Source organism: Nomascus leucogenys, chromosome 13 (assembly GCF_006542625.1).
Source record: "Nomascus leucogenys isolate Asia chromosome 13, Asia_NLE_v1, whole genome shotgun sequence".
Classification (NCBI taxonomy): domain Eukaryota; kingdom Metazoa; phylum Chordata; class Mammalia; order Primates; family Hylobatidae; genus Nomascus; species Nomascus leucogenys.
The window spans coordinates 106851079-106877712 of record NC_044393.1 but is presented as its reverse complement, the minus strand read 5'-3'; the positions used below and the strand labels follow the sequence as shown (position 1 = coordinate 106877712).

The following is a 26634-nucleotide window of genomic DNA, read 5'->3' as shown; positions in this document are numbered from 1 at the left end:
GTTTTTTATGACCCTGACAGTTTTGAAGAGTGCAAGTGGCTCTTTTGTGGTATAGCCTTCAATTTGCATCTGTTGAGGATCTGATTAAATTTTAGTGTGCATTTTGGCAGGAACTGCTTAGCAGTGTTAGGTCCTCGGCGCTGTCAAGACAGGAAGCGCATGGCGTGGTCTGTCCGTCCCTGTGTGGGTAGGTGTCCGCCAGGTCTCTTCTGGGAGCCTGCCTCTGTGGGAAAGTGGTGACACTGTAATGTCCTGCTGCTCACCAGGCTTCCACCCACTTGTTTTAGCATCTTCTACCATAATTCCTGCCAGAGTCCATAATTATTGTGATGGCTATAAAATAGTGATTTTCTAACCCTGTATTGCATCTATATTTATTCACTGACATTCTAGAGCATGCAGGTGCTATTAATTAATGGTTTGATATTTATTATCAGTATGCTGTCATTGATTTTTTCTTTTTAGAGACAGGCTCTTGCTATGTTGCCCAGGCTGGAGTGTAATGGTACAATCACAGCTCACTGCAGCCCTCTCTCCCAGAGGGGTTGGCTTGGCCTCGTCGATGCTTATTTTATTCCATTGGTTATAATTAATCACTGTCACTGTTTTGGTGCTCACATTGTTTCAAATTTGGCTACAGGGAGTCCCTTTAACTGGATTCTGTGCCCTTTTGATGAGGGCCACTATTTGCTTCATCAAAGAGTAGGTGAGGTCATCTCAGATAAGAGGAAATGGGTTTAGAGGGTTGTTGGAGGAGATCTGAAATCATCTTGTTGGCTGGTGGGAGAGAATGATATTGAGGAATAAGTAGAAGGTGGTGGTGAGGGCCCACATGGGGCTGGAGTCTGTGGCCACAGTATTATTATTGCTATTGTTATTGAACTTTAGCCTACTTTTGTAACCTAATTCTAGGTATGGAGATGGTGGACATTTGGGTCCCTTTTAGGGAGGGTTTTGCTAAGTGGGTGAAATTTTAAAAACTCTGAAGATTAGGATACTAGGAAAGAATAGGTGGAGAATCCCCGTGCTTTTTCCCTTTTAGGAATGGATTTTAAATACTGCAACCAAACTCTTGAACTTGTAATGAAGTTAACACTTAACTTTTCTTTTGATGACATTATGAAAAGGACATGATTAATTTTTTGCATTTGAAATGTGACACTTGCTATTTATGTTACAGAAAGAGGCCTCTGATCCTTTCAGCCTAAAGGAATTACTAGATGAATTATCAAGGAAACAGAAAGAAGAATTATGGCAAAGGCTGAAGAATTTATTGACAGATGTGTTGTTAGAAAGCCCAGTGGATGGGTGGCAGGTAGTGGAAGCCCAGGGTGAAGACAATATGGAAACAGAACTTGGCTCAAAAATGGTAGTATTTGTTTTTCAGAAATAAGAAACATTTTTCTCTTTTTTTTGTTAAAAAATAACTGTTCATTGTGTATCATTGAATTTTACATTAAGACAAATTTTGAAGTTAGAAGTCAAGAATTTTAGAAGTTTAGTCTGTTGTAGTTTTATTCACTTTTCAACCCTACTGTTATTAATATAATACTAAATATTGCTGTTCTTTTAGGATGATTTACTTTTATTCAACTTTAATTCTTTTTAGAGTAAGCTAGAATTGTGGCTTGATTTTTAGAAAATTTGTAAGTGAAATTTCTGCTAAAAAATGATTTTAAGTTGATGATTTTAATTCACTCATGCTTTGATTTTTCATTTATAGAGAAAAAGCATAGAAATAATTTATGCAATTACATCTGTGATTCTTGCTTCTGTGTCTGTAATAAATGAAAGTGAGAACTATGAAGCCCTACTGGAATGTGTTATTATATTAAATGGTGAGTTGATTTTGTTATAAATGGCATATTTAGAAGTGGGAGTTGAAATACTTGTTTTTGTTTCTGTTTTTATTTATTTAGTTATATATATTTTTTGAGACAGAGTTTCACTCTTATTGCCTAGGCAGGAGTGTATTGGCGTGATCTCGGCTCACTGCAACCTCCACCTCCTGGGTTCAAGCGATTCTTTTGCCTCAGCCTCCCTAGTAGCTGGGATTACAGGCATTTGCCACCACGCCCGGCTAATTTTGTATTTTTAGTTTAGACAGGGTTTCTCCATGTTGGTCAGGCTTGTCTTGAATTCCCGACCTCAGGTGATCCACCCACCTCGGCCTCCCAAAGTGCTGGGATTACAGGCGTGAGCCACTGCGGCTGGCCTGAAATGATACTTTGTGAAAGGAAACTAGTTGTTTTCATGAGCATTGTTGAATTCAGTAGCAGAAGTGGTATAAAGGTATAGCTTTGCAGTCAAGTTCTTTTTCTTCAGTTAGAATAGGAGCATGCTTATATAAGAGCTGTCCTGAATACTTAGTTTATTTATTTTATATTTATCTTTTTTTTAGAGACAGAATCTCGCTCTGTTGCCTATGCTGGTGTGCAGCTCACTGTAGCCTTGACCTCCTGGCCTCTAGCTGCCCTCTCACCTCAGCCTCCTTAGTAGCTGGGACCATGGCCCATGCTTTTTGTTTTGTTTTGTTTTGTTTTTTGGTAGAGACAGGATCTAACTGTGTTGCCCAGACTGGTCTCAAACTCCTGGGCTCAAGTGATCTTCCCACCTTGCCCTGGCAAAGTGCTGGGATTACAGGCATGAGCCATTGTGTCTGGCCTAATTAGTTTAATTTAAGCTCCATTCAGATGTTATAGATGGTGAGATGGGCAGTACTCAGCAACTAACTGCTATTTACAGGTTTTTCAGGGAAGTCTGACTTACTGGACCAATGATCAAGAACTTGTTTAGAAGAAAATACCTGATTATGTGATTACCATTGCTAGATAGTGTCCACTTAACTAAGAATTTGTGACATTGAATTTTTTCTTTAAGTATGTTCTGAACATGATCTGAGGAGTAATTGTTGACTCCTAGGGGAGTTTTACTGTATTGAAATTTAAATGATGGTACTTTTCAAGTTTTAACAAAACTGTAAAACTAGTTATTAATTTAGGAGGTACATTAGTCTAAGTTAATGAAAATATTTGATTATGAAATATATAAAATTTTAGTTACAAAAGATGTAAAAATGTCTTAATGATTTTTAAGAAAACTTCACATACCCTCATCCCTCACTGTGCGAGTGTAATTAGTTTCATGTGACAAAGTATCTCATCAAGCTTCTTATTCTTAGCATCACTTGGATTTATGTATGTTTTATAGTACATTATTTTATTCTGAATTCTTGAGTTGAAATACAGTGTCTTATTAAAAAGTCACCCCTAATCATAATGAAAATAGCTTCCAAATGCATTTGAATTTTACTATCAGTTTATTTGTACGGTCTGCAAATAACTAGTGAAATGATTAGTGCTAACACTGTAGTTGCTATCAACATCCCTGTTAATTCAGGAATGTTATATTAGTGTAATGACATTCAGATACCTACAGATTATAATTATGAGCATTAATATTATTAATCTAATTATTGAGCTTTTCTGTTAATAAAAGCACTGCAGTTTTTGTATTCATTATGTTCATTGCTTTGACTGTTTTTCACCTCTGAGCCAAAATTTGAGGCTGGCACATTGAGGGATAGTAGTGGATTATTGATTGGTCAGTAGACCTGTCTTGGCTCTGGTGTTAACAGAGATACCATTGGCATTGTTACACTGAGGTTTAGTTAGCCTCCGCATCTGCCTTTCTAAAATTGGTGATATGATTTCTCTGAGACTTCCAGTTCCAAAAATCTCTTTTCTGTTATGTCTGTTGAGGGTCTTTTTATAACAATTGTCAAACAGTTTTTTAATTAACATTATTTGCATTTTATAATTAATGTATATAAATCTTTGGCAAGTTAAACATAAACATATTATTTGCTTAGCAAAGCTTTAAATAATATGTAAAGTCATAATACTCTAAACTGTTGACTCTGAAGTAATAAGAATTTGCCTTACTAATTGGAAAATTACTGTGCTGTATTTTAGGTATTTTATATGCATTACCTGAGTCTGAACGAAAACTACAGAGTTCTATTCAGGATTTGTGTGTTACCTGGTGGGAGAAAGGCCTGCCTGCCAAGGAAGACACAGGAAAGACAGCCTTTGTCATGTTACTAAGGAGGAGTCTGGAGACTAAGACAGTATGCTCACTTTTTATTTTTTTAAAGACAGGGTCTCTCTCTGTTGCCGAGACGGAGTGCAGTGGCATGATCATAGCTCACTGCAGCCTCAAACTCCTGGGCTCGAGCAATCCTCCTGCCTCAGCCTCTTGAGTAGCTGGGACTTCAGGAGTGCACCACCTAGCTAGGACTTTATTTTTAAATGTCTTCCTAAAATTCTAAACCTGCGCTATTCAATGTAGTAGCCACTTGCCACAGAAAGCTGTTTAAATTTTAAGTTAAAAATAATGAAAAATTCAGTTCCTCAGTTGCGTTAGTCACATTTTAGTAGCTCTACAGTGAAATGTGGCTAATGTCTACTGCACTGGACAGTTCAGATGTATAAAATCTTCATCATCGAGGAAGTTCTTGAACTTGCTGGATTTTTAATTATTTTCCTTATGTTTTAAAAAAATGTTCTGTAGAGCTACAGGTGGCATTTGCAAATTTTAAAATCTGTTTTTATTTGTCATTATTTTTTAATCTTTGATGAATCAACTAGAATTACCATTATTTATGATATAAAATATACTTGATTTGAAATTGACTTTACTGTTCATTAAAAAAAGTGTAACATTTTTTGTGTCATTCCTAGGGTGCAGACATATGTCGGCTTTGGCGTATCCATCAAGCTTTATATTGCTTTGATTATGATTTGGAGGAAAGTGGAGAAATTAAAGATATGTTACTTGAGTGCTTCATAAATATTAATTATATCAAGAAAGAAGAGGTAAATAGGTATTTGTTTTTTGATCTGTTTGTGAGCTGCTTCTTAATAGATGTTTCTCCTGTGTTCACATGGCTCCTGTCTGCACCATGCTCGGTGTTGCCATGAAGGTCAGCTTAGCTACCAGGAGCTATTTACTGCACATCATATTTACTGCATGGCAGTACCAGAGAAAACATTTTACAAGTCCTTGCTTATTTCATCATTAAATTGGATGGTAACAGGTGGCTGTGTGAATCCTAGGGGAGCCGTAATTACATTTTAAATTAAGAATGATTAAAAATAAGGTTGAGAAAGCACTTCTCTATGAATGAGATCCGGCCTTCTGCCCTAATTCCATTTTAATTGCCATGTACTCAAAACTGTCATCCCATAATATCCTCCATTTCTTTTTTCTACCCATCCTGTAAATCTAGAGAGGCTTCTGGCCTGTTGTTGCACTGCCCGTCCTGGGGTCAACTCCCACACGAGGCTACTGAGCACCTGAAATGGGACCCATCTGAACTGAGATTAGCCATAAGTATAAAATACACATGGATTTGAAGATTCAGTGGCAAAGAAATGAATATAAAATATCTCATTAATAATTTTTGTTATATACTTAATATAGACAATATTTTATTGTGTCATAGACAATATTTTATTGTCTATTATATTAAATATTGCTTTACATAAAATATATTATTAAAATTAATCTTCTTTACTTTTGTTAACGTGGCTACTAGAGAATTAAGAATTACAGAGAGGCTCGCATAGTTCTTCTGTGTTAGGGGCCTTCTGCAGTTGTTTACTGAGCGTCGACTACATGCTCAGGCAGGGTCATTGGAGACTAGAACAAGCCTTTGCTTTTGGATGCTCATGGCACAGCAGGCACATCTCTGAGGCAGAAGGAGGAAGTCATCCCTCCTCCCTGAAGGAGGTAGAGAAGGGCTTCAGAGGAGGAGGAGGACCAGCTCTGAGGCACAGAATAAGTTTCCTCCAGGTCTCACAGCTGCTTAGAGGCAGAGACAGAACTGGACCCCGGCGAGCCATCTGCAGTCTGCCAGACAAGGGGCCATGTGATTAGGACTGAGACCTTCGGCTCCCAGGGTCCTTGTTCACTTTATAGGTGGTGACCTTGGTCAGGCCTTTCAGCCTCAGTGTTTTCTTCTGTAAAATAGGAGCAACAGTTACTCTTTCACAGGATTGTTATGAGGAACAGATGAGGTAATATGTATCAAACCGCAGCCCAGGTGCTGGTGGATAAGAACCCTTGGGGAGGGCTGCCCTGTGCCATCCTTGCTGTGTCAGCACCATCGTTATTACAAAGATGTTGGACACAGCCTGTGCCCCACACATGTCTCCAGGATTGTCCTGAAATGGAAGAGTGAAGAAATTCATGATGGATTCAAACAATAAACTATTTTATGTTGACTTATATATGAGGAGTTGATGAATCTTACTTGTTAACTTATATATGTGTGCAGATATATAACAGGCATAAATGTATGTATGTGTTACAACCCCTACCCTTTTAAAAAAATTGATGTCTCCTTTGAATTTAAGATATCTAAGTGTGGTTTCCTACTCAATCATTAATTTGGTCAGGTCAGTTTCCAGTCTTTCTGGGTAAACCATAAACAGCTTGTACTGTACTGGCAGGTTACTTCCAGTGAATATTACTTTTTTTTTTTAACTTGCCTGTTGTAAGCATGGTTACCCTGCATTGGAATCAAAATGTATTGCATTTCTGTAGGATTCCAGTTCTGTGCAGTGGTGTGCTGCTAAGAGATAAAGGTGCTATTCACTGAGAGAATTCTAGATAGATGTATTTTATGCACTCTATAGAGTATGAATATTGTATTCATTCTTTTTAGGTTCAGATATATAATCTAGTAGCATGCATATAAATTATCATCACATGATGTATTTATGACTTGAAGACTGTGTGTTTGGAAATTCTAGCTTGACAAACACTTAGACTTTTAACTATATGAGTCCTCAGTTTTCTCATTTATAAATGAGAAGGTGAAATGAACTGGGATGTTCAACTCCATTCCCACCCACCTATGCTAGACTTAAAGCTTTCTTTCATTTGAGACTATGGAGCAATCCATGACAGAGCCAGAAGGAGATGTTTATGGACCCGTGGTTACTGTCTGTGGTCTCCATCTCTACACCTGTGGTCCTTGAGGACAGAGGTCAGTGTAGTGGCTCAGTGTAGTGGCTGCTCAGCCCTGGGGGAGGAGGCTTGTGTGGCTCCTGGCTGTGCAGGCCCCACAGACAGCTCAACTCGTGCGTGTGCTCTCAGTTATAACTACATGTGCCTCCTTTTTAGCAATAGCAATGTTTAGCTTTCTAGATGTTCAAGGAATTGTTTGTTATTTGGAACTTTTTATTTGGTTGCAGTTTAAACATTATATCCTTTTTTTATTTATAGGGAAGAAGATTTCTTAGTTGTCTCTTCAACTGGAATATAAACTTTATCAAAATGATCCATGGGACCATTAAAAACCAGTTACAGGGATTACAAAAGTAAGTGTTAAAAGTACTTAAGATTTTGTGCTGTCTTAATCTGGTTTTGAAAGATTCCATTTGGTCTGACTTCTTAAAGTTATAGTAATGGATTAGAAGCTTTAGAAATATTTATTATGTACCATTGTATCACTGGGTAGCTTTTTCCTTTTATAGGAAATCATTCTTTTCCAGTATTGACCACTGAAATTAAGGTTTTAATTTGTGATAGTTCTTTAAATAGTTAAAATAGTTTGCAGTTGAACCTTAGCCTCGCTCATAATAAAGCTATGTCCATGGTACATTGAATGCAATGTGTGCTTTTTGGTTGAACGTGGCCTGGCCAGTGTGGCTTCTCAGAAGAGCCTGTGGAATCTGCAGGAGCAGCAGGGAATGTTGCAGTCATGACTCTGCCACTCCCTGCATGATGGAGATGTCAAGTGTATGCTTGTTGTTTGCCAGGCACAAGGCAGAGTACTTCATTTGCTCCAGCGCTGAGTACTCAGTCTGCATTTTAAAATTTAATCCTCACAACTCTCTTTTGAGGTAGGCTTTGCTTTCTAAATTTCCCAGTGTCAGGCAACTGTATAAGTACCAAGTTGGGATCTGATTCTGGATCTCTGATTGCAAAGCTCCTGTTGTACACTAGATTGCTTTTTCATATTTCCTCATCTTCAGAATATTTGCGTTGAACTAATAGATTTCTAAGCTTATGCTTCTTAAGTTGGTACTGGTATTTTAGGGCTTCTTGTACCTGAGGAATTGGTAGCATGAAAAGTCCAACGTGACTCCAAGTCGACAATTTATTTATATGTAAATATTTTTGACTTTAGAATTTTGTTCTGGACTTATGCACTCATAGTTTCACAGAAAATAGTAAAGTTTTGGGTAAGCCTTGACTGAGAAGGAGGAAATAGTTTGTCACTTCAGTTTCCTTTCCCAAAACCTTCTCCATTTTCTACTTTTCGCTACAGGTAGATAACCTATTTCTATAGATGATTTGCAAGCACTAGTTTAAACTGAGTTTCTTCTTCACTATGGTTGGAGAGTAGCTGAAATGATACATGTTGAAAGTATAATTCTTTAAATTTGCATTAAAACTATTTTTATCTTTTATATAGGTCTTTGATGGTATACATTGCAGAAATTTATTTCAGAGCTTGGAAAAAGGCTTCAGGGAAAATACTGGAGGTATTTTCATTTTTTTAAATGTTAACACTTATTATATTTTAGTTACTAAATAAGTAGTCAAAGAAGGGTTATTTAAGATCCATGTTTATGCACTCTGTCAAAATAAAGCCAAATAATGAAAGTCTATTTGATGGGCAATCCAGTCACTTGCTAAGATGTGTGGTTTGTGGGAGGTAGGACTGTGCTCTTTCAGCTGGGAGGGAGCTCTGACCCTGATCTTTCCAGCCATGTGCTCACTGGGCATTTGGAACGTGGCCAGTCTGAATCAAGATGTGTTGTAAGTGTAAGAAACATACCAGATTTCAAAGACTTCATATGGAAAAAGGAGAATATAAAATATCTCAGTATTTTTTAAAAATGTTGAGTGAATGTTGAAATGATAGTGGTTTGGATGTATTAGGCGAAATGTGGTAGTTGGCCCTTTATGGGTTTCGCATCCATGGATTCAATCAACCAAGGATCGAAAATATTTGGGAAAAAAATGCATTGTACTTAACATGTGCAGACTTTTTTTTCTTGTCATCAGTCCCTAAACATATAGTGTCACAACTATTTACATAACATTGACATTGTATTAAGTATTATAAGTAGTCTAGAGATGATTTAAAGTGTGCAGGAGTGTGTAGGTTATATGCAGATGCTACTCCACTTTTTTTTTGGAGACAGAGTCTCGCGCTGTCACCCAGGCACCCAGGCTGGAGTGCAGTGGCGCAGTCTCGGCTCACTGCAAGCTCCGCCTCCCGGGTTCATGCCATTCTCCTGCCTCAGCCTCTCCGAGTAGCTGGGACTACAGGCGCCCGCCACCACGCCCGGCTAATTTTTTGTATTTTTAGTAGAGACGGGGTTTCACCGTGGTCTCGATCTCCTGACCTTGTGATCCGCCCGCCTCGGCCTCCCAAAGTGCTGGGATTACAAGCGTGAGCCACCGCGCCCGGCCCAGCTACTCCACTTTTTATGAGGAATTTGAGCATCCGCAGATTCTGGTATCTGAGGGAGGTCCTAGAACTGATCCCCCATGGATACCAAGGGATGACTGTGTAATATTAATTTTACTTGTTTCTTTTGTCTGTTTTTAATGCAGCCACTAGAAAATTTAAAATTGCATCTGTGGCTTGCAGTCAATTTCTATTGGATAGTGCCATTGAGGGACTTCAAGTCACCTCTTTTAGTTACATTATTTTTGAGAATTTGAAGATATTTTCTTTGATTATGGGTAACTCTGGTGAATACATAGTATTTATGTTATGAAGATAGGGCTATGCAATCCACAATCCCAACTCAACATCCAGACACCCTTTTGGACAAAAAAGTGTCTTTGTTTTCCCTTATATTTTTCTTATACCAGGTTCTCAATCATTTTATTTTTCTCTGAGAATAAAATTTTTACTCTAGGTCAGAAAGGAGCCTCTCACAACCCTGTGTTCTATCCTGACTTTTCATTCCTCTTTGGAGAGCAGGCCCTGCACTGATGGGCAGAGAGAGGAACCTGCAGGGTGGACAGAGGCTGCCCCATGTCTGGAGTTTACTTCCATCCTCTCTGCTCCTCTGCACAACTTACACTTGAGTTGTATTGCCAAGGTTTATCACTGACTTCTAGAAAATAAAAAATAGGCTGGGCGTGGTAGCTCACGCCTGTAATCCCAGCACTTTGGGAAGCTGAGGCGGGTGGATCACCTGAAGTCAGGAGTTTGAGACCAGCTTGGCCAACATGGCGAGACCTTGTCTCTACAGAAAAATAAAATAAAAACTATTTGACTAGATGTATACAAAATTGGTACCAACAATGTGTATTTCTCAGTCTCACTCCATTCCTCTCTGCCCTCCCTCTAAGTTTTTCAGGCAAATTCCAGACATGACATTTCATTTCTACATACTACTTTGTTCATCTCTCAAAAATGTGCTTATAGCATGCCATTATAAGACCTAAAAATGTGACAGTAAATCCTTGGTATTTTTTAAAATAATCAAGCCACATTAAAATTTTTCCAGTGATCTCAAAATGTCTCCTTAGAGTTTTTTTGAATTAGGACTCAACAAGTTGCCCACATGGCATTTGCTTGTTATACCATTAAAATCGCTTATTCTAGAGCATTCCTCCCTCCTTTCCTTTTTTAAAATCTATGCCATTGGCATGTGAGGAAACTGGACCAGTTGTCCTGTAGAATGTTGGCATTCTGATAGTTAGCTCTAAAGGTTTGGATTCAACTTTTATGGCACAAATAACTTCCCAGGTAGTGCTGTGTATCTCATCTTTCATTGCAAGTCAGACAATGTGTGGTTGTCCCACATTAAGTGATGCTAAGTGACTTCAGGTGAAGGAAGTATTTTCAAATATAATGGGGAAGAGGAACTTGAGCATCTGCAGACTCTGGTTTGTATTAGTATTAACCCTAGGAGCATTTCCTTAGGTCCTTCCCCAAAGCCATAGAAATCCCGCTCATGTGTGAGGGTGGACACAGAGTACAGGTACAGACATAGGGTCCACTGGGGTTTTTTGCTACTCTTAGAGGCTAGGCCTTCTAGTTGCTGCACTCTGAGTACCATTAGTGCATGGGACTGATGAAGGGCTTCCCACACCTTCCTTGCTCAGCCCTTCTCAGTAGTGGCCCTGAAATATCTTATTTACAGTTTCCACTGTAGAGGTAGTTCTGTTTTTTTTCTGTGGAGGCTGTTGGAACAAATCCAGTCTTCTGAAGGTTGTCCAGGTCAGTGATGAGTCAGAAGAGGGGACTCCACACTCACCATGCACTCAGTCTCTGAAATTTTTCTGATTTGGACTAGCCTTGAGTGGTAGGTGGAAGCTTACCTTGCCATTTGGCACAGATTGATATTTCATCAAATAAAAGAGAAGCAAAGCATTCTCCTTGATATATGAAAACCAAAGGAATTCTAAGAAGCATGGACTTAAAATAAGAAAGCTTGGACAAAAGGATCCAGGTTTTTTTCTCATGAAATGTAAGATGGACAGATCACACTCTTTTTGTACTCAAATGCTGCACGGCTTGTCAGGTCGTCAGTAGGACACACACACACCAAGTGCTTTGCATTGCATTTGTTATTTCAGACGATTGAAAATGATTGCATCCAGGACTTCATGTTCCACGGGATACACCTTCCGAGGAGGTCTCCAGTGCATTCCAAAGTGCGGGAGGTAAGATGGTGAACAGATTGTTTTTGAAATAATGTTTCCTCTGTTTTGTTTTTAGATAATTGTTTTGGTTAAATTTTAAAATTAAGCTTTCACATACATCAATTAGGGGGATTTCTCAGAACCTTGATATTTGATGTCTGGCAGTTTTATTCCTGCCACCAAAGTTTTAATGAGGAAAGCAAAGGTGTATTGTTGAGGTGGTTAGTATTGTATTTGAATGACCTTAAATTCAATTCTCTGTCCTGAGATTTTCCAGAATTATTGGTTTCTAATGGCCACTATCATTTTTTTCAAAGATCTTAGAAGGTATTTGAAATTATTTTTATTATTTTACTTATTAAATTCCAATTTTGCTGTTCTGCAAACCAAATGAATAAATGTTTTGATTGTTTCTTTTGATATTTTGTTCTGTAAAGGTAATTTCAGAATTTAGATATGAACTTTACCTTTTTATTAATAATTGTAAATGGACTGACTAGGTAAGATTCTATCATCAGTGCCATTACTACACTGATAGGTGTTTGCTGGATCATAAGGATCCTGGCAGGAGGAATGGGAGAATCTGGTCTGCTGTGTTTGGTTAGATTAAGCAGCTACTGTTGATCAGTGTTCTAACCCATGGGATGCCTTGTTTGCTTGCTGTTAGTTTTGGCAACCATATGTCAAGAAACCAAGTGAATAAAGACTACTCATTTCTTTGTTTTGTTGTATAGTGAAACTACTGCTATTTATAGAATGTAAATATACTAATTATATTAATTTTGAGTGGATAAGAAAATGTTTCTTTGCATTATTGATGATTTAATTTCAGTTACACAAGGATAAAGAACCCAGAGATTTATCTAGACTACTGAGTTTTCCAGAGGATTTAAAAATCGTGATTGCATATATTTAGGATAAATATGTTCAATGAACTCCCTGTCCTACCCACCCCCCACCCCTATCCCAGTGTGGCTTTATTTAGTTGTAGTCAGTTTGGGTTATTTATTTCACATAGATGATTTGGTGTTTCAAATTTTATTTAGTAGAATTGCATTAAACTATGTATTTATGTAAACTATATTTATGTTTATGTAAACTATATGTGTAGTTTATATGTAAACTATGTATGTTTTCATACGTTATTTTCTGCTGTGGTAGTCTGAGTAATTAAGATATTATAAGTATAGATATCACTTTGGTAAATTTATGGAAAAATGCACAAAAAGAATTTAAAGGGAGAATATTAGATTTCACTCAAGTGAAATGTGTTACTCAACTCCAAGTAATTGTTTTTGTCACAACTTATAACACATTATAGTTTCTTCCTCAAATTGTTTTTATTTGATAGCTATTAAATTTATCTGATAAGTCATTTTATTGATATTGAAAGAGGTTTCAGGCAGTGCTTCAGACATCATTTGAAATTAAAAATCTCAATATTGTTGATGAAAATGTTCTAGAATTAGATAGTAACAATGGTAGCATAGCTCTAAATATTCTGAAAGCCACTGAATTGTATACTTTAAAACAGTAGATTTTGTGGCATGTGAATTAATTCTTAAGCTGTTTAGAAAATTTTTCTATGAAGCAAGTATACTGTTGATATCAAAATTTGATAGTATTATACACAAAAAGCAAACTATAGACTAATGTCACTTATCACCATCAATAAAAACTACAAAATAATAATCAGAAAAAAATAATCCCCATACTGCAGCTCTTCTAGGGTTAAGTTGATACAAGCTCACTTAAAGTGTAGGCTATTCTTTTATAGTCTGTTTAATCTTTCAAAATTTTCATGTTTCACTAATAAAGTTTAGCCCCAAAAGGTGTGAATAGAGAAGTAAGGCAAAATTAATTGTTGTTAGGGACATGAGTCTACAAAGAATTTTGGGAAGATTCTGACTGGGAAAGAAGTGGGTAGGAAAAGAAGAATGAAAGCTACAAGAATGATCATTTTCTGATTTTTTCATAAGTTTTGGGAGGAACTTGATACCTAAATTAATCTCGTACAGTGAGGGGTCACTAAGTGTGACACCTCCTTGTTACCAAGTTGTGAACAGCCTCATGTTGATAATAAAGAGGTTTAGTTAGTGTTTTGGAACAAGCATGAGCTATTAGAACCATTTAGGAATCTCCCCTTTTCCATTTTATCCTGAAGGTCGGAGGTTTAAAGGAGTCTTTTTCTGAGGTTATGTGGCTGTTGGCAGAATAGCAGAAACTAGAACCCAAACCATTTTATAGCCCAAGGCCATTAATCTTTTTATTTCAGCTGTAGATTCTCTCTTGTGATTGACTGCATTTACTACTGTCCTATATCCATTGAAGTTACTCCTGCTAAAGAATTGTCATAACATGTGGATGGCAGCCAGAGCCTACTTGTGGTGGAGAGAACAATTCTCCCTGTTGCTCTTTCCAAATGCCATTTTATTTTATTTGTTTATTTTTTTGTTAATGCCTTCCTTTTCCTTTTTTTGGTCCTTAGGTTCTGAGTTACTTTCACCATCAAAAGAAAGTTCGACAGGGAGTGGAAGAGATGCTTTATAGATTATATAAGCCCATCCTTTGGAGAGGATTAAAGGTATACATTTCAAATACTTTATCCGTGTTTGGAATGTACTACTTGTGCTTTTGAATTTAGCAAACTCTAATTCAAAATTACAATAAAATAGTAAAGATAAGGCTGGAGACTGAATGCTTTGTGAAATTTTTGAACAAATGTTTTTTTCTTTTATTAAAAGCATTTCTTGGTTTCATTTAACTGGAAATCTGGATTGGTTTAGTGCTAACTACACAGTTATTTTTAAGTAACCATGTTTAGGGAAGGAGATTAGAGGCATGCCATAAAGCAAACCAGCTGAGGCTGTAGGTGGTCTGCCGCGCTGGCCTGGGCTGTCCAGGGCTGTTCCAGTCCTTGAGATCTAACAAACACACAATAACTTTCAGTGCAGACAACCTGGTATCTTTAGTGAGGATGTGGGGTGACCACTTCGTAGTGACATGAAGTGGGCTTTGAAGTCAGGAAGCTTTATCTTTTCATAGTTAATCTGTTGACATTGAACTGAGCAATGTCTGGTCAATTTAAATGTTATAATTGTCTGTAATTTGACAATAAATTTGTATCAAGATAATTAAAGTGTTACTTTGGGAACACTGTACTTAAGCCTTCGTATGTTAACTCTTTGGGATTCTGAGATACTCTTCTTTTATTATTATAGGCCAGAAACTCTGAAGTTCGATCAAATGCTGCATTGTTGTTTGTTGAAGCATTTCCTATTAGGGATCCAAACCTTCATGCTATTGAAATGGATAGTGAAATTCAGAAACAGTTTGAAGAGCTCTATGTACGTACTTCAGGTGGTCAAGCTTCTTACAGATACCAGCTTTGTCCAGGTTGTGGCATGTACTGCTTGTGTGTGTCCCCACCTCCCCTGTAACAGCCAGAGCTCTGCTCCCACACGGCATGGTTTCTAAAGCTGGACTATTCTTCAGAGAGATGCCACTTCTCCCTGGGGCCTTCTGCAACAGCATGGACCTGTGGTGTCTTTTTCTACTTTTGGGACATTTAATTATTTATTACTATGTGTGGTTTTAAACATTTTATGCATGTGCCTGTTGTTTCCCCAGTGGAGAGGTGGTGTCATATAGTGGGTAAATCACATGCTCTGGTGTCAGCCTCCTGCTCTCTGGGGTCAGATTCCACCACTTTCACTTAATAGTTATGTGGCTTTGGGCAAATCACTTACCTTCTCTGTGTCTTTCTCTGTAAGTGCGATTGCGATATTGCCTATCCTAAAGGTGTTGGGTAGCATAATGAGCAAACAGTGGTTATATTTCAGGGCAAGCCTACAAATAACGCCTGCGGCAGTTGATTTTTCGGATGAGGTGCTAGGATGTTAAGATGCGGCATTCATTTCCAGGGAGTATTGTGGATTCTTTTCATCTACTTAGTCTGTGTTTCCTAACACAGCTTACTTAAGCAGTGCATACTATCTACTGTCCTAAGCAGTAAAGTTTTAGGAAACAATATGACAACAAAGTGCTGTTGTAATGCTGTCGCCTATGGTGCTTCTGAAATGCTCCCTTTTGTTTTTATTTTTATTTTCTAACTTATGGAAAACCTGACATGCAGAAAGTTGGAAGTAATAGTATAATAGGCCTGCACAGTGGCTTACGCCTGTAATCCCAACGCTGTGGGAGGGCAAGGTAGGAGGACTATTTGAGGCCAGGAATTTGAGACCAGCCTGGGCAACATAGTGAGACCTTGTCTCTACAAAAAGTTAACAACAACAACAAACAAAAAAACAGCCCAGGGTGGTGGCACACGCCTGTGGTCCCAGCTACTTGGGAGGCTTCAGCCCAGGAGGTCAAGTCTACAGTGAGCCATGATCACACAACTGCACCCCAGCCTGGGTGACAGAGTGAGACCCTGTCTCAAAAAATAAAAAGAAAAAAAGTGTAATAAATATCTGTATACTTCTTCATGCACACACATACATCCCTAAATGAAGTCATTAGTATTTTGCTGTGTACATTATGTGTATTTATCTACAATTCCTTTTTAAGATTCCTTATTTTTAAATTTAATTTAATTTTATTTAATTTTATTTTATTTTATTTTATTTTAGAGACAGAGTCGTGCTCTGTCTCCCAGGCTGGAGTCCAGTGGCATGATCATCACTCACTGCAGCCTCAAATGGGAGGATTGCTTGAACCCAGGAGGTCAAGGCTACAGTGAACCATGATTATACTACTGCACTCCAGCCTGGGCGATAGAGCGAGAGACCCTGACTCTTATTTTAAAAAGAGAAAAAAACTTTGTGGACAACAAAATTTTAACCTCATGTAGTTTTCACATGCCATAAAATGCTAATTAGTTCATTTTTTCCAACCATTAAGAAATATGAACCATTCTTTGCACTGTGGGCTGTGTAGGAGCAGGTACCAGCTGGGTCTGGCTTGCGGCCTTGTTCACCAAAGCTGGCTGAGAGCTCCTGTCCCTGGTGCTGTACCTCTTGAGGCTTTAACTCAACCTTTAGATGGAAATTAGGCTCTTTCATGAGGAGACAAAGCAGGTGATCTGATAAATAAGAGCAGTGGTTATTTCCTGTATCTTCCGTGTACCTTAACTGTTTTCTCATGCTTTTTGCTTTATTGGTATTTCTTAAACCTGAGTAATATGGAGAACCTTTTTTTAAAAAAAAATAAATAAAAAAGGGTGTAGGTGCAGTGGTTCACGCCTGTAATCTCAACACTTTGAGAGGCCGAGGAAGAAGGATTGCTTGAGCAATCCTGGGCAATATGGCGAAACCCCACCTCTACCAATTAAAAAAAATATATTAGCTGGGCACTGTGGTGCATGCCTATAGTCTCAGCTAATCAGGAGGCTGAGATGGGAGGATCACTTGAGGCTGGAAGGTCAAGGCTGCAGTGAGCCGAGATTGTGCCACTATACTCCAGCCTGGGTGACAGAGCAAGACCCTGTTTCAAAAAAGAAAAGGATTCTTTGAATGTTTTTAAATGAAGAGATGCGACAGAAACAGCATTGCAAGTCATGTGCTGTCATTTTGAGTGCTTATCTGGTGATGGTGTAATTGCAAACAGGTCTGGACACTGAGTCCAGAGAGGATGTGGTTGTAAGGTGATTGTCCAGAATATATTTTTATTATTTTTAAAGATTATTATTGAAAGTAATTCATAGAAAACAAAATGTATAAAAACTTCGGAATCCCAATTACAGGCCCTCAGATTCCTAAAGTTCTTTTCTATTTTTTTTTGTTTTTTTATCATCTTTTTTTCTTCCTGTTTGCTTTTTCTTAAATGGTCATCTTTTCCATTCTTATGTTTGGATAGAGGATTGGGTTGGTAAGGTAGTTAGCAAGTGTTCTTCTCTAGTTGTGTAGAGTTGTGTCTCAGGTTTGCCTAAATGGGCAAAGTGCAACAGCAGGAGGGCTTCCCTTAGTTTCTGTGGAGGAAGAGCAGGCAGGCAGGTGACCCCTCAGTACCCAAGTACAAAGGGCCCTTTTCTTCTGGGTGGCATTGCTCTTCCTTCTTTTGCCTTTCTGGTGGCTTAGAGTTATTGCTGGCTCTTTTTTTGTTCTTCTTTGTCTGTTGCCCAGTATCTATTTCAGGAACTCTTTCTGGCAGTTTACACACTTGGTTTAGAAACCATATTTAAGACTTTATCCTGGGGGGCACATCCTTGCTCCTGAACTCCTGCTGGCCTGTATGCCTCATCAGGAGTTGTTTGCTGCCCTTGTCACAAACTCTTTTCTCTGTAACCCTCTGGGTTCGGGGCTGATGTGAGCTCTCTGAGGTCACAGCCTCCTGTCTTTAGAGCACCCTTACCTGGGAATGTCTAGGTTACAACCTTTTATGCTCTTTTCTCCATGAATCTGTTCCTTATTCCTTTTCTTACAGAAATTTCTGTCTTTTTGTTTCTATTATTGCTAATAGAAATTGATCATTTTGGTCAAATTTGGGGGAGGAGATGGGGTAAATGCTTAATTTTAACTTGAAGCCTTTTTTTTCTAATTAAAGTAGTAAGAATTCTGTTGTGTTTTCAACATTTCTAATAGAAAACGTCATGCATAATAAAAAAGAGACTGGAGTAATAACATTACCCTGTGTGCCCACAACACAGTTTTACTCATTGCTGACTAATCCCAATCCGATTTCTTCTTCCCTGTCTTGAAACATATTTGGGACATCATATCATTTCAGCTCTAAATGGGTCAGAAGGTATTGGTAAAAGATAATCTTTTTTTTTTTAATTATGCCATGATCACAGCTAAAGATAAATTAACGATGATTCCTTAGTGTCTTTGGGCACCCATTCGTTGCTCTCATTTTCTCGTTTTGTTTGAATGTTTCTCTAATTAAGGCCCATGTGCTGTGACTAACTGACATGTTGCTTAAGTCTCCTGGACCACGAGCTCTCTCGCCATAATCTTTCTGTGTTTTGTTTTCTTAAAACTTGCTATTTTTGTTGTCATTGAAGAAGCAAATTATTCTATGACGTTTCCAGCAGTCTGGATTTTATAGAACCCATTCCTGTGATGCCATTAGTGTGTCCCTCTGCCCTTTGTGTTTCCTATAAATTGGTAGTTAAATGAGAGAGTTGATCCGATTCATGTATTTGGGATTTTGTTTCGTGAGATTATTTCCCTGGTGATGTCAAGTACTCCCATCGGGGTACTTACTGCCTCACTGTCTGTTTTTGAGTTTTTAGTACCACTGACGATCATGGCTTGGATTAGTTCATTACAAGTAGAATTATTTTATTCTGGGCTCTAAAATGCATTACAGCATTTTAGAATTCAAAAGTGTGGTGTACGTGGGCCATGCCTAATCTGAATGCCTGCCACGGTCGGCTGAGTGTGCAGGTCTCACTGAATGACAGAGCTGGTTTTGAGGCCCTGCTGTCAGGGGATATGGCAAATAAGGCACCCCATATTTCTTAAATACTCTGCTTTAGAAGTGATAGCAAGTAATCTCAGGTCTAGGAATCCATATGTGTCCAGTGTTTCTACGCTCAAAGTTTCTCTGACTAAGTTACGAATCCCCGAAGTGCTCATGTGTGAAGCAGATGTTGATTTCGGGAAATAACTCAAGGTTTTTAAGCCTTTCTCCCCTCCTACTTATAGAGCCTTTTAGAAGATCCTTACCCGATGGTCCGTTCCACAGGGATCCTTGGTGTTTGTAAAATAACTTCTAAGTACTGGGAAATGATGCCCCCGACCATTCTTATTGACCTCCTGAAGAAGGTGACTGGGGAACTGGCATTTGACACGAGCTCAGCTGATGTTCGTTGTTCTGTCTTTAAGGTAAGATTTTTTAAATTATGTAAGTAATGTTTATTTATTGTAGAATAATTAGAAAAACAGGAAAAGAAAAAGATTAAAATAATACCTGTAATCCTACTCCACAGAAATAACATTTTTGACTTGTCGTATATCCAAAGTAAGGTTTTTAAAAACCAAATTAAAAGTGTTTTCTACAAAAAATGACGACTTGAACTAATAGTAGTGTAGGGGGGAAGGGGTCCCAGTACCGTTGAATTTATTCTCTTTTGTCTCTTTGTGTAATGTCTTGGAGAAATATGCTTTACATAGAATCTTGTACATATATTTGGATTCACTTAAGTAATTTTTTAGTATCTCCCCCCTATCACCAACACCAATTGTACCTCAAACCTTGCAAGAAGAACTCACATTTTATTTTCTAAGCAACCTGAACTGTCTTCAGGTTTCTAGAAATTGTAATATGTATGTTAGATGGTAGTGGGGTGGCCACTGATCTTTTTTCCCCCTGACTTTGGTGAGAAAATGTGAAACGGCTAGGTGTGGAATGAACCAGAGGGAGGGGGCTACCCAGGCTGCAAAAACAAATGCTCTCGGAGGGAGGGTTTGGAGAATCTAAGGCTCTCAGAGGGGCCAATTCAGAGAATTTCTTGAGGGACTGTGAGATGACCTAAGAAGAACTGATCTCACTTTCCTACTACTGGAATCAACCGTTTAGAAGCTCTGACTCCCCTGAGAACAAAGCAGGTGACTTCCTCTTCCCTCATGTGCAAAACAGACATTTTCAGAGCAGCCCCTGGGCCTCATGGCCATGCCCTAGTGGGGGCTCCTGTGGATCTTCCTCCCCACTTCTCAGGAACCTGCTTGCTTATTTTCTGTATTGGAAAAGTTTTCTGGGCTAGGTGCAATGGCTCTCACCTGTAATCCCAGCACTTTGGGAGGCCAAGACAGGTGGATTGCTTGAGTTCATGAGCTCAAGACCAGCCTGAGCAGAGTGGTGAAACCCTGTCTCTACAAAAAGCACAAAAAAAAGTAGCTGGGCATGGTGGTGTGTACCTGTAGTCCCAGCTACTTGAGAGGCTGAGGTGAGAGGATGGCTTGAGCGTGGGAAGCAGAGGTTGCAGTGAGCCAAGATTGTGCCACTGCACTCCAGCTTGGGTGATAGAGCCAGAGCTTGTCTCAAAAAAAAATTTTTTTTTTTTTTTTTCTGTTGCATGTTCAACCTCTCCTTCTCAGCAGTACCCTTCCTATAGGTTTGTAAGCATGTTCACGTCTCTATCCCAGGCAGAGACTCCCCCATCTCTCCTCATTGCAGAAAGATATTCTGAGGAGCATGTCTGTGTTTGTTGAGTGATCAGACATTTGGGCTCATGCCTGTTGCTCTGCAGTAATTGTTAGGAACAACCTTCTTACTCTCAAAAGAGTCTTAGTTTAGTGGTCACCTAAATAGTCTATCTCCATTTCCTGCCATTCCCCAGTCTACTGTAAAGCATCTTCTATGTCCACTACTCCAGTAAAGCATTTCCAGCCAAGGTTAATTTCACATGACTTTGTGAAATTAACATGACAGACCTTTTTGACCTCTGAGCAGAATTCATTCCTACACCATTCCCTTGTCCTTCTGGATGTTGTGGTAAAACCTCAGTCCCTCTTCTTCCTCTTGGTCTTTGGTTGAATGCTCTTACTCTTTAAGTGCTGGCTGAGGAGTCAGGGAGCCATGTGCTGCTTGCCCTGTGATGGGCTCACCCTGGCGATCTGGTTTCCAGCCTTGCTCTGACTGCAGTTTGCATGTGGCTGGTCCCAGTTTACAGACAAGCGTCTTCTTGAGAGCTCTGCTCAGGTGACCAACAGGTAGCTCTGAGATTAAGATTATCCACAGCATGCAGATTAGGAAGTGCTCCTGGGGTGCACACCTGTGGAAGGGAAGGGACATTAAGCCATGACACAGCCTGGGAAAGCCTCGTGCAGACCCACGGGCAGCTTTGGAGCCAGCAGAGCCCTTCAGACTGGGCCCATGCTGATTCACTATTGCACACTGGCTGCCCAGGAAGAAGGCATTTTCTTCAGGAGGCCATCCCTAAGCATCCAGCTGGGGTGAGTGCTTCATTTCTGATAGGGCCTTGGTTGTACGTCATAGCAACCACCCTGTCTCCACTGCTGAGTTTATGACCATCTTTTCCAAACCTGCTGCCATCCAAGAGTTTTATTTATTTTCCTCTCTCCCCCTTGCTCCTCTTTCTCCTTGAAGTGATGATGCCATCTGCTGAGTCACTCACTTGCGTGCTGTTCTTGCTTCTTCCTCCTTCACCCAAGTCCTGTCTTTCCCTTCCTGGAGTCTGAGGTTCACCTGCTCCTTCCTGTTGCTGTCACCCAAAGTGGCTGCAGCTCCCTGGCCAGTATTCTCTTGGTCCTGACCTTCTGACCACAGTCTGGTGCTTTCATGCTTCTGAGGAAACCCTTGCAGGGCCACTCTGAGATGCCTCTCGGGCCCAGATGGGTCATCTGTGAGGAGGGATGGGTGGGCTCTGGAGTAGAGGAAGAGTCAGCAGAGAATCTACAGAAGAAAGACCAGAGAAGTGGAAAGAGAATTAGGAGAACACAGTGTTGTAGCAGGGGCTACAGGGGCTGTGGGATTGGGGGAACTGGCAAGGTAGGTGGTGGCCGGTGGCCAGTGGGAGGGCAGGATCAAGGGGAGGCTGTGGACACAGGTGGAGCAGATGATTCAAATCAGTCTGCCCTTGAGTGCTTTGGAGGAAGAGCTGTATATACTTGAAATTTTTTGAAAAAATTATCGTCATTAAAATATATGTGGCCAGGCGCGATGGCTCATGCCTGTAATCCCAGCACTTTGGGAGGCTGAGGTGGGCGCGGATCACGAGGTCAGGAGATTGAGACCATCCTGGCTAACAAGGTGAAACCGTGTCTCTACTAAAAATACAAAAATTAGCCAGGCGTGTTGGCGGGTGCCTGTAGTCCCAGCTACTTGGGAGGCTGAGGCAGGAGAATGGCATGAACCTGGGAGGCAGAGCTTGCAGTGAACTAAGATTGCGCCCCTGCACTCCAGCCTGGGCAACAGAGCGAGACTGTCTCAAAAAAAAAAAAAAAAAAAATATATATATATATATATATGTATATATATATACACGTATATATATACACACACATTTTTGGAATACTGTATATTCTTTTAATAAAAGCCTGTGAAAATGTCCTTTCTCCTGAAACTAGATGGAGAAGGCAGTAGAGCTTAAGCAGTGCTGGAGCTTGGGGGCCCAGACTGAGCCTTGGCCTGTGGAGGAGTGCCACCTGCTACATGGGCACTGTAGTCAGCCAAGAGTGCGTTCGAGTCACACACGCTGGCTCTGTTCCCTCCAGTCCTCATGCAGTATCGAGTCAGGAAATGCAGAGTTCTTGGACTTGGTGCCTTTGGAGACCATGTGACCAGTAGTTATTCGTGTTTCTTTCAACTCAAAAATCCTCTAAAATTTAGCTAAGAGAGAGCATTAAAGATTTCTTTTATAATTGCTTTAATCTTATTTGAACAAAACAATGGATGGACCAAATAGCAGTGGCTGGACCTATACTAGTTCATTAAAAGTATGCCTTTTATATGAAATAGTTCTAGAAAAAGTGGTATTTTTCATAGGTATATTTATTTCACTAGTAGTTCTAATAAAGATGGAACCGAATGTTTTCTTTAATGAAGTTTTCCTACCTGAACCTTTCATTGGCATGTTCTGATTTTGAATCGTTTATCTTTCTCTCTGTTGCAGTGTCTGCCAATGATTTTGGACAACAAACTGAGCCACCCATTGTTAGAGCAGCTCCTTCCAGCTCTCAGATACAGTCTCCACGACAATTCGGAGAAAGTGAGGGTGGCTTTTGTGGACATGCTGTTGAAGATCAAAGCTGTGAGGGCTGCTAAGGTAGGATGAATAGGGCTTTTTTACTTAGGACATGAAATAGGGATATGTGTTCATCAAACAGAAAGAAAGTAGTTTTAATTCCACATTTTAAACTGATAACTGATATTATTTGACCAGTTATCTCTGTCAAAAATGTTTTGTGTTTTTCATCAAAGGTTCTAGAAATATTATCAATGTGTTTTCTTTTCGAAAGACGTTAATGTAAGCACCCCCTGCTTTCCATTGTATTTTTATCATGTATGAAGGTTTTCACTGAGATATTTGGTGTAATATTTGGGTACTTGGCACCTGGTGAGCACTTCTGGAGAGTGTCTAGTATGAGCCACCCGCCACCCCCCTCCCCCCACACAGAGTGAAGGAAAGAGACACCCGCTTTATGAGAGATGTGCGTTTTGACATTTTATAAACTACTGAAGTGGTTGTTCTCTTTCAGCTCTAGTTCTCTTCAGCTTTTTACTAAGAATGTTGCTTATAATGTTCTTGACTTCATTATTATTTGGTACCATTGTGAACTTTCCTTCTCCACTAGTTCTCAGAAATTTACTTTGAGTGCCTTTCAAACTCCTGGGCTCAAGTGATCTGCCCACCTTGGCCTCCCAAAGTGCTGGGGTTACAGGTGTGAGCCACCGTGCCCAGCCAATGATGGGGATCTTGTCACTGAATGTAGTACATATTACTTTGTGTGTTTTGAGTTTTGATCTGTGAATTTTTTTATGTTAGAAGAAAACAAAGGATATTTTGAGTGACCAATGTAGTATTAACACCCAATGTCATATCCAATTGATTTACTTTGATGCTTTTGTTGAAAATCATTGACCATGTGTGTGGTCCTTTTCTGGACTCTGTCCTGTTCTGTTGATCCATTTGTTCTGTGTGGATCTTACAGTAAGTCTTGCAGTGTACATTCTCCAGCTTTGTTGTTCTTTCAAAGTTCTTTGGCTACTTTAGGTCCTTTGCATTTCATATAAATTTTAGAGTAATAGCCAGGTGTGGTGGCTCATGCCTGTAATCCCAGCACTTTGGGAGGCTGAGGTGGGAGGATCACTTAAGCTCAGAAGTGTGAGACCAGCCTGGGCAACATAGTGAGACCTTGTCTCTTAAAAAAATGTAGAGTAAGCATGTCAATTTTTTTTTTTTTTGAGTCGGAGTCTCGCTCTGTCACCCAGGCTGGGGTGCAATGGCACAATCTTGCCTTACTGCAGCCTCCGCCTCCCAGGTTCGAGTGATTCTCCTGCCTCAGCCTCCTGAGTAGCTGGGACTAGAGGCGTGTGCCACCATGCCCGGCGAATTTTTTTTTTAAATTTTAGTAGGGTTGGGGTTTCACCATGTTGGCCAGGCTGGTCTTGAACTCCTGACCTCAGGGGATCCACCTGTCTTGGTCTCCCAAAGTGCTGGGATTATAGGCGTGAGCCACTGCGCCCGGCCAAGCATGTCAATTTCAATAAAAATACTGGCTGCAATTTTGATGGCATTTTTTTAAGCAGCCTGTTAAAACTGTAGTTCTGTGCTTTTACACTGTTGGTGGGAGTGTAAATTAGTTCAACCATTGTGGAAGACAGTGTGGCAATTCTTCAAAGACCTAGAGGCAGAAATACCGTTTGACCCAGGAATCCCATTACTGGGTATATACCTAAAGGAATATAAATCATTTTATTATGAAGATATATGTTTGCATATGTTCATTGCAGCACTGTTCACAATAGCAAAGACATGGAACCAACCTAAATGCCCTTCAATGATAGACTGGATAAAGAAAATGTGGTACATATATACTATGGAATACTATGCCACCATAAAAAGGAATGAGATCATGTTCTTTGCAGGGAATGGATGGAGCTGGAAGCTATTATCCTCAGCAAACCATCGCAGGAACAGAAAACCAAATACCGCATGTTCTCACTTATAAATGAGAGCTAAATGATGAGAACACGTGGACACATGGTGGGGAACAACACACACTGGGGCCTGTTGGAGGGTGGAGGTAGGAGGAGGGAGAGCATCAGGGATAATGGCTAATGGATGCTGGGCTTGATGCCTAGGTGATGGGATGATCTGTGCAGCAAACCACCATGGCACACGTTTACCAATTTAACAAACCTGCACATCCTGCATTTGTACCCCTGAACTTAAAAGTTGGACCAAAAAACCCAGAAAACAAAGTAGACTTTAAGGCAATTATTGGAGAAAAACAACTTTTTGGGAATATTTTTATTTTTGTTTTAATTTTTTATTTTGAATTTTCAAACATATATAAAATCAGAGAGACTAATATAGTGAATTAGATGTACCCATCACCCAGCTTCAACAATTATTGCTATGTCCAATCTTGTTTTATCTAAATCGTATCCAGGCCACACTGCCAGACTATTTTGAAATAAATTCCAGACATCATATGGTTTTCTTTGTATTTCAGAATGTATCTCTAAAAGATAAGCACTTAAAAACCACTCTACCATTATTTTATAAAAAATAAAAGAATAACTCTTCAGTAAAACAAAACAGAAAACCGTAGTAGGTAAGGAGGGCGGAGGGACCCAGTAGTGGGTAAGGGAGGGTGGAGGGTCCCAGTAGTGGGGAAGAGGGAGCGGAGGGACCCAGTAGTGGGTAAGGGGTGGCGGCGGGACCCAGTAGTGGGTCAGGGAGGCGGACGGACCCAGTTGTGGGTAAGGGAGGCGGAGGGACCCAGTAGTTCGTAAGAGGGGGCGGAGGGACCCAGTAGTGGGTAAGGGCAGTGGAGGGACACAGGGTCTGTAAGGAAGGTGGAGGGACACAGGATCTCTGGCCCACCAGGTAGTTGGAGTGCCAGAGCAGAGGAAGAAGGCAGAACGTTTGCGTTTCAGTCCTTATCTTTGTAAGTGTAAGGCAGACAGCCATTTGGTTGTGAGGTCTCTGGAAAGGTTTGTGACGGGCATGCAAGCTAATTTCCCTTGAAAGTTAAGGTTACAGAATGACATGAGTACAAGAGGCAGTCTGACTGGCCAGAGGACAGCTGTTGGAGCTGACTGGAGGGCATTGTCTATGGACAGGAACAACCTGGCAGCATGAAACCAGGCTGCCGGGCCTGGCGTGACACCTCAGTAATGGGTGCACTGGCCCAGTGGAGGGTCTTGTACATGCAACTCGAGAAGGAATGAGAGTTATACCTTCTCTTTGTTTCCTTTGTTAACTGTGGTAGGCCTTGAAAGGGATGCCGGCAAACTCAAACCACACCGAGT

At 39.9% G+C, this 26634-nt stretch overlaps 1 protein-coding gene across 3 annotated transcripts in view; it reads left to right on the top strand.

Annotated features, from left to right (window-relative positions):
* Positions 1 to 26634, top strand: part of NCAPG2 (non-SMC condensin II complex subunit G2) — a 79470-nt gene that overhangs the window by 9866 nt on the left and 42970 nt on the right. For all 3 annotated transcript variants that reach the window (XR_004033047.1, XM_030826374.1, XM_030826375.1), the window contains exons 4-14: positions 1181 to 1369; positions 1724 to 1838; positions 3975 to 4129; positions 4743 to 4877; positions 7294 to 7388; positions 8489 to 8558; positions 11623 to 11709; positions 14177 to 14272; positions 14910 to 15035; positions 19338 to 19517; positions 23267 to 23419. Coding sequence is in view for 2 of the 3 variants with exons in the window: in XM_030826374.1 (XP_030682234.1) it covers positions 1181 to 1369; positions 1724 to 1838; positions 3975 to 4129; positions 4743 to 4877; positions 7294 to 7388; positions 8489 to 8558; positions 11623 to 11709; positions 14177 to 14272; positions 14910 to 15035; positions 19338 to 19517; positions 23267 to 23419 (1401 nt within the window). In the remaining variant the exon portion in view is untranslated. The remainder of the gene's footprint in view (positions 1 to 1180; positions 1370 to 1723; positions 1839 to 3974; positions 4130 to 4742; positions 4878 to 7293; positions 7389 to 8488; positions 8559 to 11622; positions 11710 to 14176; positions 14273 to 14909; positions 15036 to 19337; positions 19518 to 23266; positions 23420 to 26634) is intronic.